This window comes from Hyla sarda, chromosome 3 (assembly GCF_029499605.1).
Source record: "Hyla sarda isolate aHylSar1 chromosome 3, aHylSar1.hap1, whole genome shotgun sequence".
Lineage (NCBI taxonomy): Eukaryota > Metazoa > Chordata > Amphibia > Anura > Hylidae > Hyla > Hyla sarda.
This window is the reverse complement of record NC_079191.1, coordinates 151,799,045-151,811,838: the sequence shown is the minus strand read 5'-3', so window position 1 is coordinate 151,811,838 and position 12,794 is coordinate 151,799,045. Positions and strand designations below refer to the sequence as shown.

The 12,794-nt window shown below is 41.1% G+C and overlaps 1 protein-coding gene across 2 annotated transcripts in view; it reads right to left on the bottom strand.

Moving 5' to 3' along the window:
* Positions 1-6,761, bottom strand: part of LOC130360653 (actin-like protein 6A) — a 43,284-nt gene extending 36,523 nt beyond the window's left edge. The window contains exons 1-2 of one of the 2 annotated variants that reach the window (XM_056563203.1): positions 6,568-6,761; positions 76-152 (exon numbers count right to left, since the gene is read on the bottom strand). In XM_056563203.1, coding sequence (XP_056419178.1) covers positions 76-152; positions 6,568-6,577 — 87 coding nt within the window. In that variant the 5' untranslated portion in view covers positions 6,578-6,761. The remainder of the gene's footprint in view (positions 1-75; positions 153-6,567) is intronic. The other variant, XM_056563204.1, reaches the window with a different exon arrangement.
* Between the last annotated feature and the right edge of the window lie 6,033 nt (positions 6,762-12,794).

Sequence of the window (12,794 nt, the reverse complement as noted above, 5' to 3'; positions counted from 1 at the left end):
ACAATAAAACCACATTATAATAGAATATTCAGCGTGTAATAACTATTCAAGTGGTTTTATACAAATATAGCTCACCGTAGGACAGTCATCTCCTGCAAAGCCGGCACGTACTGAAAATGAGCCAATATCAAAGACCAAAGCTTTAACCTCCTCTGCAATGAGAAAACAAAGGAGAAAAGCTAAAGATAAAATAAACACCTTACTTTGATTCCAATATGTGTAGGAAAAAAACACTGTCATAATTCGTTTTTTTAAAATAATTTTGTATAATTTTTGCAATCAGAAGGAAGCTCAAATGCAGAGTCCACCACTCAGTCCAGGAGTAGCAGAGTGTATATATACACACACATTAACCATTACTGGGCATGTTAAAGGGGTTCTCCACCATAAGGTGATTTTAGTCCGTACCTGGCAGACAGTAATGGACATGCTTAGGATCTGCACTTGTCTTGGGGCTAAATGGCTATGTTGTGAGAGTACAAAAACGCGGAGGCTTTCTTTTTGTGAGCTAGCTTTTTCATGTTGGAGTTCTCTTTTACTACAAATCCCATAATTCCACTTTTCTCCTTCCCACTCAACAGCCACCCCACCCATTGAACCACAAACGAGTTCCATGCAAAAGACCAGTGCTTTCTAACATGGGTGCCTCCAGCTGTTGCAAATTCCCTGTGGTCACTCTACCAATTAAAGCAGAACAGGCTCCCTGTAATCACCTGACTAGTGAGGTAGTGTCTGCATCCTGGGAATACCTGAGACAGGAGTCATTTCGTATGCTGTTAAAAATGAACATCCAGAGCAGTGATTCCATAAGAATGCAAGACCAGTCATCAGAGACAGGTACAGACACTATAGACACTACAGCCCTGTAGCATAGTCAAATTAAAAAATTATAATTGAAATACCCCTTTAAGCATCCACCAAGCTGTAAGAGATAAGGTGCAGTCATGCAACTTGTTTGCCCAACAATGACCCCACCATAAACATAAATGCATGCATAAATTGGTTGAGCAAGCGTGTTTTTTGGTCTTAGGAGAAAAGGACAACATTCTAAAAGATCTTTCTGGTTGCACTTACATTCACTGGTCACTTTATTAGGTACACTTTCTTGTTAACACAAATAGCTAATCAGCCAATCACATGGCCTCAACTCAATGCATTTAGGCATGTAGATATGGTCAAGACAACATAGGAAAGAAACATGATTAAAATGACTTAACGTGGCATGGATGTTGGTACAAGAAGGGCATGGGTTTGTCCCAATATGATACTCTTAGGTTTGCCAGAGAGGAAAGTGCTGAGCCCCTATCAAGACAAGACTTTTTTGGAGAAAACAAGAAAAGAGATTGTGACCCAATAAGAACAATTCTACATTTTTAATGTAGAGACAGAAAGATTGGCTGTGTACTTGCTGTACTGCGTCAAATGAAAATCCAGCACTTCCTTGGCAATATCGCATGGAATGCTGGTATAAAGTGATCACAATTTGATCACTTCCAATCCGGTTCCCACATTACACCTCTAATGCTGCACAGAACATCTCTGGAATCTTTCAGATATGCAGAGACATGCTGGATTATAGGTTGTAATTACTTATCCAGCCAAAGGGATAGGGATTCTAGGAATGAATAGCTACTTGACACTATGGGTGGCATTGGTGGAGGGTGCACACCTTATTGTGTTTTTGGCAGGTTATATAAGATGGGCATTAATGGATTATTCCAAAGAGCTGCCTTATTCATTAGTGCCCCCCCCCCCCCCCTTTGTCTGAAATCTTGATAACCAGATCATCATATGATTGAAGCTCCTTAAGAGTTGTATGTTCTGAATGATAAATGACTATGTTGGTGTGTAACAGATTTGATCTGGTTATCAATATATAATAGGTAGTTTTAAAATATTTCCTGGAATTTATCCATGCCCTCCGTACGTGAATTTACAGGATAAAAATATGGGTTTCTGTTCACATGTGACATCATAGATGACGGTATTCATCCGTGTGAGATCTTGTAAAGCAAGTGCTTGCAGTTCGAAGAAAGCCATATTCCTCAATTTATTAATGACATGTGCATTTCTTACAACATTAGGGTCATCATAAACAGGATTTTCAAACAAATGGCGCTCAGCTGTTAAAGAATACCTGTCACCATATAAACTTTCCTAAACTACCTCAGGCTATGTTCCCTAACTACGCCCAATACCCCTCCCACTCCTAAAAAAAATTCAGAGGTTTAAAAAGCTGTGTATCATACCTTTATTCATGCTCACATTGCAATCTCCCAGCAGGAGAAAGTGTGCGTTTCCCAGCAGGCATGACATCACTGAAGCCTGCTGGGGGACCACTTCCACCCTCACATGGTTGCAGTGATGTGATTAATAGAAGACCTCAAGCTCTGTGCAGCAGCTTTCAGTCTGTGTATCTTTCAGTGAGGCTCTTTGCAGCTGTCAATCAAGCACAGTGCAGAGAAACACTTCCTGAGTTTGGTCTCCTGCTATTACGAGGAGTAGACCAAAATCTGAGATTTTGACCAGACAGAGTAAGTTTTGGCCAAGAAGGGAGACCCCTTTTTTTTTTTTTTTAATGAAAGCCAATTACAAGTTATTTATCAGGTTTAATGACAGTGCCCATTTAAGTTTTTAACAAATTTGTTTACTTGCCATAAAACAGAGACAGGACAAAAATCATCGGTGGGGCAAAGTTCAAACTTTTAGCCAACACCGTCTCCTCTTCTTCTGTCAAAGTACGATCAGAAATATTAAGGACTTTCATTAACGGGGTTTCACTCCAGAGAGGAGGAATGCCCTTGTCTACGATGCTTCCTCCCTTCCCCTGCTTATTTTCTTTTGATGTTTTTTGACTCTGGGATCTTTTGCCTTCCAATGATTGGAAGCAACAGGCTTTTTTGGGGAGAACACCACTCTCAGAGTTTATACTTTGCACAGTGTCTGAATCCACTGCAGATCATAACAAGGTCACTAAGTTTAACTCTACGTTTCTTTACTCTTCCTCCTTTTTTCAAAATGGATCTCGGGGTGGCGTCCATACTGTCTTGTATCAAAGGTTCAGGCTGCTGGCGGTGGTGTGATGGTGTGGGGGACATTTTCTTGGACCCCTTAGTACCAATTGAGCATAGTTTAAATGTGACAGTCTACCTAAGTATTGTTGCTGGCCATGTCCATTCCTTTGTGACCACAGTGTACCCATCTTCTGATGGCTGCTTCCAACAACATAACGCACCATGTCACAAAGCTCACATCATCTAAATAAGTTTTCTTAAACGTGACAATAAGTTCAGTGTACTCCAATGGCCTCCACAGTCACTAGATCTTAATACAGTGGTTCCTCAAGTTACAATAGTAATTGGTTCCAGGATGACCATATTATCTTGAAACCATCATATGTTGAGACCATAACTCTATGAAACCTTGTAATTGGTTCTGAAGCCACCAAAATATCATACAAAAATAGGAAACAGTAAAGATTAAAGAAAAATAAGTCGATAACTAATACCGATAAGGCAAGTCCTTACATATAAAAGTAAGAAAGAGCTACTAAAAGCTGTAAGTCACTGTCTATGTAGAGGACAGAGACTTATTTACAGTCCTGTACAGTACACACAATGCCCCAAAAAAGTAAAATGGAGGCACCCTCATCCAAAGGAGCAGCCATCTCTGGCACAGGTAAAAAGTATAAAACATGTAGTACCTCCCTGTGCTGTAGGGAGGCGCAACCAGACAGCCAGTCAGTGCATACGCTTCAGTAATACAGGTGTTTTACCAGTGAAATGCACTTCCTGATTGGTCGGATGATTTGCAGATCATGACTGTCAGTAGCATTGTATGTTGAGTCTGGTTGCAAGTTACAATAGTCCAGAAAAGACCATGGTATGCTGAAAATATTGTAAGTTGAGGAATCACTGTACAATAAAACACCTCTGGGATGTGGTGGAACAGGAGATTAACATAATGAATGTGCATCTGACAAACCTGCAGCAACTGTGTGATACCACCATGTTCATATGGACTAAAATCTCTGAGGAATGTTCCCAGCATCTTGTAGAAAGTAAGACACAAAGAATAAAGGCAGTTCTGAAGGAAAAAGGACATTACTAGCAAGGTGAACCTAAGAAAGTGGCCAGTGAGTGTATACCCCAGGGAATAATGGATAAATCTCGCATATGGCTTTTCTTTGTGTGTTCCTGAACACACACTACAAGAATTTATTTTTATAACTTAACTAATTAATCTATCAGTATGTTTATGGAGCAAGAAAACTGGGGAAGCTAAAGGAATAAACAACAAAAAACGTGGTCTCAAATGGCTGGAGGTGCTCAACCCCAAATACGGTTGTGCATTTATACTGGGGGAGCAGATCCTGATCCCCAGCATAAAAATGCATACAATGGAGGATGCCTGCAGCGGACTACAAGTGCCACAATAGAATCCTACACCAGATAGATGGTGTGGATGTGTAACAATCCCGCGCCATTTTGAGAAACCTTGGCGTTGGTGTGCGGGCTCTGGTATGTCCTTCATATGAGAAGCTAAAGGAATCCCACATAAATAAGGGGAGAACATAAAAACTCCTAGCAGTTGTTGACATTGGTCGGATTGAAAAGCAGGACCACATTGTTTCAAGACAACAATGCTAACCACTGAGCCAGCTTACTGACCTAGTAATGGGAGACAGGCTGGCTACTGCCGTCCAGTGCACATAATGGGCTTTAAAGGGGTACTCCACTGGAAAACGTTTTAAATGAACTGGTGCCAGAAAGTTAAACAGATAATTAGTTAAACAGATAAAAGTTAAACAGTAAATTACTTCTATTTAAAAATCTTAATCCTTCCAGTACTTCTCAGCTGCTGCTATGATCCACAGGAAGTTCTTTTCTTTTTGAATTTCCTTTCTGCCTGACCACAGTGCTCTCTACTGACAACTCTGTCCTTGTCAGGAACTGTCCAGAGTAGGAGAAAATCCCCATAGAAAACTTATCCTGCTCTGGACAGTTCCTGACATGGACAGAGGTGTCAGCAGAGAGCACTGTGGTCAGGCAGAAAGGAAATTCAAAAAAGAAAATAACTTCCTGTGGAGCATACAGCAGCTGATAAGTACTGGAAGGATTAAGATTTTTTTAAATAGAAGTAATTTACAAATCTGTTTAACTTTCTGGCACCAGTTGATTTAAAAAGTGTTTTCCAGGGGAGTACCCCTTTAACACTAAAATAAAATTAACAATGTAACAAACCATTATCATTGTAAACATTGTGCAATTTCAGTTAATGAAAGGGGTTTAAAGCATATGGATATTTTCAGGGTGACAACACTTTTAGCTGCATAATTGAGATGGGTAACTCAAAATGTCCTTATTGTCAAAGTAAGTACTCCATCATTAAAGGACAACTATATTGCAAGACTTTTATATATTCCTGTGCTCGGGCCTCAAAAATAAACAAAATAAACTTTAACATACCTTCCTACGAGCCCCCATTGGTTCGGCACAGGCCACACGGTCCAGTGGTGCGAACCTCATTCAACTTCCTTGGGACGGGGACGCCACAGAGCTCTCTGCGTATCACCTGCCGCAGCGATGTCCCGCCCCACCCGGTGATAGGCTGAGCCCACTGTCATGTAAAAGAGCTCTGTCCGGCTTCTTACATGACAGTGGGCTCAGCCTATCACCGGGTGCAATACAGTTGTCCTTTAAGTGGCAATAAAATACAAAGGGAAATATATCAAAACTTGCACAGTTGACATAGCAACCAGATTACTTTCATTTTTCAGAGGCCTTTTCAAAAAATTAATGAAGCGATCTGATTGGTTGCTATGGGCAACTGCTAAACTTTTCCTCTGCACAGGTTTTGATAAATCTCCCCAGAGTTTCTGTTAAAGGGGTACTCCACCCCTAGACATCTTATCCCCTATCCAAAGGATAGGGGATAAAATGTCAGATTGCCGCGGTTCCGCTGCTGGGGACCCCCGCTGCGGCACTGCGCTATCATTACTGCACAGAGCGAGTTCGCTCTGCTCGTAATGACGGGCAATACCGGGGCCGGAGCATAGTTATGTCACGGCTCCGCCCCTTTCAATACAAGTCTATGGGAGGGGGCGTGGCGGAGCCATGACGTCACGCAGCTCCGTCCCGTGTATCGCCCGTCATTACGCACAGAGCGAACTCGCTCTGTGCTGTAATGATAGCGGGGTGCCGCAGCGGGGATTCCGGGGCTCCCCAGCAGCGGGACCGCGGCAATCTGACATCTTAACCCCTATCCTTTGGATAGGGGATAAGATGTCTAGGGGCGGAGTACCCCTTTAAGACCCTGCAAAAGAAAAGAAAAAAAAAAAAACAAGCATGCTGCTCTTCTGGGTGTATATGCACAAATAGTCTAGTGCAGTGGTCTTCAACCTGCGGACCTCCAGATGTTTCAAAACTACAACTCCCAGCATGCCCGGACAGCCGATGGCTGTCCGGGCATGCTGAGAGTTGTAGTTTTGAAACATCTGGAGGTCCGCAGGTTGAAGACCACTGGTCTAGTGGTTATGACAGTGGATGAATGAGAACATGTTCTTACCTTCACTCATCTTCAGCTGCAGAAAGTCTTTCCCCGTTACAGTCTACCTGCACACTGCACTCATCTGTCATGTGTCACCTATTATATATCACAGGTAGCAGCAAACAGGAATGTGCGATAACATCCGGGCACTGCCCCGCTGTGATAACGTCATTGTCCGGCCGAGAGGCTGTAAACTGCAGAGGTACTTTGGAAAGGAGGTTGATGTTCCCTTCTCTTTTGTAACACAAGATAGTTCCAGCACATTGTGATATTTCATGCCGAGTAACTTTCTTATCTTTCTCAAGGTTACTAAATAGTGGAGATCAGGCACAAATTTATCAAAACTAGATAATCATCAATTCACTTAAAGGGGTACTCCGCCCCTAGACATCTTATCCCCTATCCAAAGGAAACACGACATAATTAAAGTAAATGGTAAAAAAGTTAAATGACAAAAACACTAGAAATGAAGGTACTGGATGAAACATGAGCAATACTAAATAAAATATCTACACAATATGCAGAACAGAACTTCGGCACTAAACGTGAATGTTAAAAAGCGCTCAGGATAGTGTGAACTCGAAGGGCTTAGAATTTTATCATACCCAGAGATTACAATAAAATTAGTCACAATATTACGAATGTGTTACGCAGACTAGAAGCGGAACTTATTGAAAAGAAAGCCCACAAATTCAGTCGAGATAAGGCTGATTAAGGAATATCTGATCCTTAGACAAGGAATCGCAATAACAAAAAAAATCAGGGTAAAAAGGCGGAAGCTACTGCACCAGTCACTACATGTAATCCTGTATCATCTACCCCTGCTAACACGTTACAAGACACTTCTGATAGAGAACATAGAGACAGTCATGATTCTTTTCAGCACAATGGTAGGATTTTTTTTATTCCATATATAAACAAACAGTCTAAACAAAAAAAAAAACCTCTTCCCACCAACATCAGACAAAATCCCTTTCCACTTATGAATGTCCCCAGGTACCTGTTCAGACAGCTTGTATCAAAGAACATTTTGCTGCAGGTTTCAGCACTCTGACCTCTACACATTCCAATGACCATCAAATTTCCACTCCTATATCAGTCACTCCCATTATGCTACTTCTACAAGATCGTGATAATCTTAAAAAGAGCATTGGGAAAAAAACAACTGGAATTCAAAAAAACGCCTTAGCCAAGGTTCCACCCATGGCTCCAGTCTCATATCTTCGAACACATCTCATTCCACTGCACCGGTTCAGTTTACCACTTTGTCCATATTGATGATGATACATTAATTAATACTCCAAATATAGATCACACTGTACATACTTCTCCCTCTCCTTCCTATACCAACATTAGGCCAGAACTTTCAGATCCATCTATCCATCCACCTTCCCATTCCTCTCCATCACGTACTTCGGATACTCCAGCTTCCTCCCAAAGTCAGTCCAGCCATTTTTTAGAGCGAGGCCTAGAGATTTCTGTGGTGTTCCGGTACCGTATTATATATCGTACCTTGTGTGGTGGTCCCCAAAGTCAGAGTTACTTCGTTCCAGTAGCATCCTCCTGGTGGGGTTGCCCCTAGTCGCCTCTTTCTTATGCAATTCTGAGATGTTTACACGTATAAATAATTGTATATCTAATTAGCTATATAGTGTCGCAGGACCTTAGGTCACATGACTCCTGTTAATTCTAGTAAGGTGTGTTGAAAGACCTTTGGAGGTCTCATGCGTGGTCACATGGTTAGACCATAATTCCTTGTAAAGTAAATGACAGATGGTATGGACCAGTGAGCTTAAGGCCAGCCCCTGCCCATATAAGGGAGCTGCCAGCCAATCCTCGCTCTCTTGCACTCTTGTTCCTGTACTGAAAAGCAGTAACAGCATATCTCTTGGATTCCGTGATCCATGCAACTTACAAAGACAAGCTTAGGCCTGAAGCCTGCCATCCTCAACCTGAATCTAATCGTGAGTTAAGATATCAATCCTCGCCAAAGCTGGTGTGACTGCTGGACCTAAACTCAATCCCCTAAATCCAGTGGAACAGCACTTAGAAAAGGAATAAGCTCAGAACTCACGAGGTCCCAACCAACCGTCAGGATCGTAATAGACTCTTGTACAAAGACTGTTCCTGTTTGATGTTGCATAAAAGCTGCAGTAAAGGTTCCGACAGTTTTCTGAAAACCTCCGGTTGTGGACGATCATTTATTATACCTCCCTATCGTTCTTGGGACGGGTGGTGATAGGACAAGCATATACAGAGGAGCCCTCACCCTGGCATCACAAGTGATAAGGGTTAAACAAGCACCCTTTAGTTACTGCACAGCTACACCCCCCATATACCCTACAACCTCAGACTACCACAATTCCCAGTATGTTCCTCCCACAGAGATCAAAAAGGAAAAAAGAATACGAAAGAGAGGAACTAGAGCAAGCAAGTCAAGGAAAAATAAAATCCAAAAGAACAAATGAGTTATGGAGACTACTTTTCCTCCAGTAACAGATAATAAAAGTGACGCATCCGTCTACATTTTCAATATTTCTCAATACAAATTGAATCCTTTTGAGATGTCCCTATTACAGAAGGGACTGTCTTTTTGTCCCAATCACAAATCCGATCCTATTCTAATAAATTTCTGAAAATCAAGAAATAATTGAAGATTGACTCTCAATAGACATTTTCATATTAAGCAAGTCAAGGAAATTGTTTCTACTGTAGATGAACCTACTATTACCCCGAATGATTAAACACCAAGCTCCATCCAGCTTTTATCCCCTGCAGTCCCAGGGTCCATACATAGAGGTCTTTGAGAAACTAGTTTCTGCTGAATTAAATTCAATATCTAAAAAGGGTAATTCCCGTCACCATGATGACAACCTTACCCAACAAGAACAACGAGCATTGCAGAATCTTAAGGATACTAATAGTGTTGAGACCAGCTAACAAAGGCGGGGGGGGGGGGGGGGGGGGGCCTTGTTATTCTTGATTATGACCAGTATCATTGCGAGGCCCTATGCATTCTATCTGATAATATGTATTATGAAGAAATATCCTCAGACCCCTTCTGTGAAATAAAAAAGGAAATTCTCCGTTTCACCTTAGTTGTGGCAAAGAAAGGTAACTTATTGAAAGATGAATGTCCTTACATCAATTCCATACCTCACAATAAACCATATTTTTTATTACCTTCCCAAAATTCATAAATCCATTTCTCATCCCCCTGGTCGCCCTATAATTGCTTGTACCAATTCTACACTCAACAACCTTTCTCATTATCTGGATCTTTATTTACAAAATATGTTGCTCAGCTTCCAAGTTATTTGAGAGATTCCTCTCAATTGATCGAACGCCTTACCCCCATGAGATGACAAACGAATTATTTAATTACTTGTGACGTCTCCTCGCTGTATTCCAACATCCATTAGGTCTCCGTTGCATCCATGAAGCGCTCACGAATGACCTTTCCATCATACCAGCTCAATGAGGTTTTTTGGTAGAGAGTCTAAGCTATGTACTTCATAATTATTTTAGCTATGATAACCGTATTTACCATCAAAAACTGGGTACGGCGATGGGTGTAAAATCTGCCCCATCTTACGCTAATATATTTATGGGCGCATTTGAACAAGAATATATATTTGGTCCACGACTTCAGTTATGACACATATAATTTTATTTTGCTGTTATATTGAGGACTTATTTTTTGTTTGGGACGGTCTGGAAGAATCCATTGCTGATTTCCTCCAGTTTATTAATTCTAACACCTAGGGACTCTCATTCACTCAGGGACACAGTAAAGAGAAAATTACTATCACCCATTGTGACCCATTACTACCTCCACATATTTTAAAACTGATTATGCAAATAGCTACCTTGAGTGCTCACTACCATAAATGGGTAGAGAACATACCTTTTAGTCAGTACAAGTGCATTCGTCACAATTATACTGATTTTACTACATTTAAAAGGAACAGTCGAGTCCTACAGGAATACTTTAGACAAAAAAAGTACCCAGCTAAACTTCTGAGTGGAGCCTTTAATAAGGTGAAAGCACAGAGTCAAGCAGATTGCATGAGCAGCAAAAAAAAAAAAAAAAAAACACACATCAGCGACTTCAAAAAAAACACAGAATTTTCCACCAATTTTATAACCACTATCAGCAATGATTCTCAGACTATTAAAACATTTGTCCAGAAACACTGGCCTATATTAAAAGAAGCTGTTCACATATATGAAACCCTTCCAAGACAACTCAAGTTTACTTACAGAAGTGCACCCTCTTTGGGCAGCCTTCTAGCTCCAAGTCAGATAAAAAGGCAAAATCGCATCTAAAAATTACAATTAAAGAAAACAAAAAATAGTAAATTGTCACCCCCTTACATGACAAGATGGTAACACCCTAGGTGATGAACAAGTCTTCGTAAAAACTCATCTAAAAACAATCAAACTGATCTTTTTGGAACCCCCCTAAAAAAAAAAAAAAAAAAAGGGAGCTATAGCTGCCATACGTCGCACTGCCTATGTTGTCAACAGATCACCAATGGGATTTCTAGGTTTTCCTCCAAGACCACCGGTGAGATGTTCAACATAAAATTTCATCTCACATGTTAGTCAAGGTAGGTCATTATCTGATCTGCTGTCAAGTCTGCATTACAATATGTTGGTCGAACGACCCAACCTCTCCATTGTCGCTTGAACAAACATAGATTACATATCAAAAAAGGATTTCTCCTTCAGGATTTATCCAAAAACATTGTGCCTTGGTTCACCCAGGAAATCAGGACCCCATTTCTATCACTCCCATTGATTAGGTTCCCCCAACAGAGAACAATAGATTAAAACAATTAAAACGTCTTGAAACCTTTTGGATCAATAAACTTGATACAATTTCTCCTAGGGGCCTTAATGAAGTCTCAGAGGTTACTTGCTTTCTTATGCCTACTTTCTGGTTATAACAGTCACTTGATTTTATTTCTTACTTCTTAATATTATTTATTTATACTTTATGTGGAGGTTAGTCAATATATTGTTATCTATGGCCCATTGTGATAGTAGTTGAATAATAATTTATAAGTTACAGTCATTGTAACATAAATGGTTATATTCTATTTCTATATATACACAAGTCCAAAAACCAGCAGAACACAAAGGTTCTTGTGATAGAGATGTGGATTTATTAAGTAAGTTCTCTCCTGATGTAGCCCCCTCCCTGCTGTACATTTATCTGTTCTGTTTATTTATGTATTCATCTTATGTCTAAATATATTTTCTTTTTTGTTTGTATTACAGATGGACTTGAAATAGTCACTTATGGCCGCCGGCAGAGCAACTGTAATAATGTGCACTTTAAAGGAGCCTGATGGAGAACGTGCTTTTTAATTATTTAATAATGCAGTGCGCCCTAGACGACCCATAGGGGAGGTGAGAGAAAGAAGGCACAGGTGCCTGTCTATGATGGACCCCTGATAACCAGACGTCCCACAACCGGTCTCCTATGTGGAAACGTGGAGTGACTGATTGTGTACACCCGAGACCCGCTATATGGGAGTCAGAAAAGTGGAGCCATGCCAGCTCTTACTGCCTATACCCATGCAAAGGTATACAGGACAGTCCATGTATACTGTAATTTTCTATATTCTCTGTATGGGCTTGCTTGCCCTTACCTAAGATGGCTGCCGTGCCCTTAATGTTTTCTGTACGCATGCGTCTATGACGCCTTGAGACACCTGACCATCTATGGTATCTCTATTGGCTGTCAGCGCCCGGAGAATCGTGACTGCTATTGGTGGATCCAGTGCAGCTGCGCAGTGAAGTTTTATCCACGCTCCGTATCCTGCACTTACAGTACATCCAGCTGTTGCAAACTCCGAGCATGCCCTTTGGCTGTCCGTGCATGCTGGGAGTTGTAGTTTTGCAACATCTGGAGGCACACTGGTTTGGAAACACTAAGTTAAGTAATAAACTTTCAAGTGTTTTGCAACCAAACTTAGTGTTTCCAAACCAGTGTGCCTCCAGCTGTTGCAAAACTACAACTCCCAGCATGCATGGTCTGTCAGTGCATGCTGGGAGTTATAGTTTTGCAACAATTGCAACAGCTGGAGGCACTGAGGTAGGAAACGGACAATGTGAAGGATCAGATGTTGCCGAACTACAACTTCCAGCATGCTTGGGCAGTCTGGGCATGCTGGGAGTTGTAGTTTTGCAACATCTAGAGGTCCACAGTTTGGAGACCACTGTATAATGGTCTC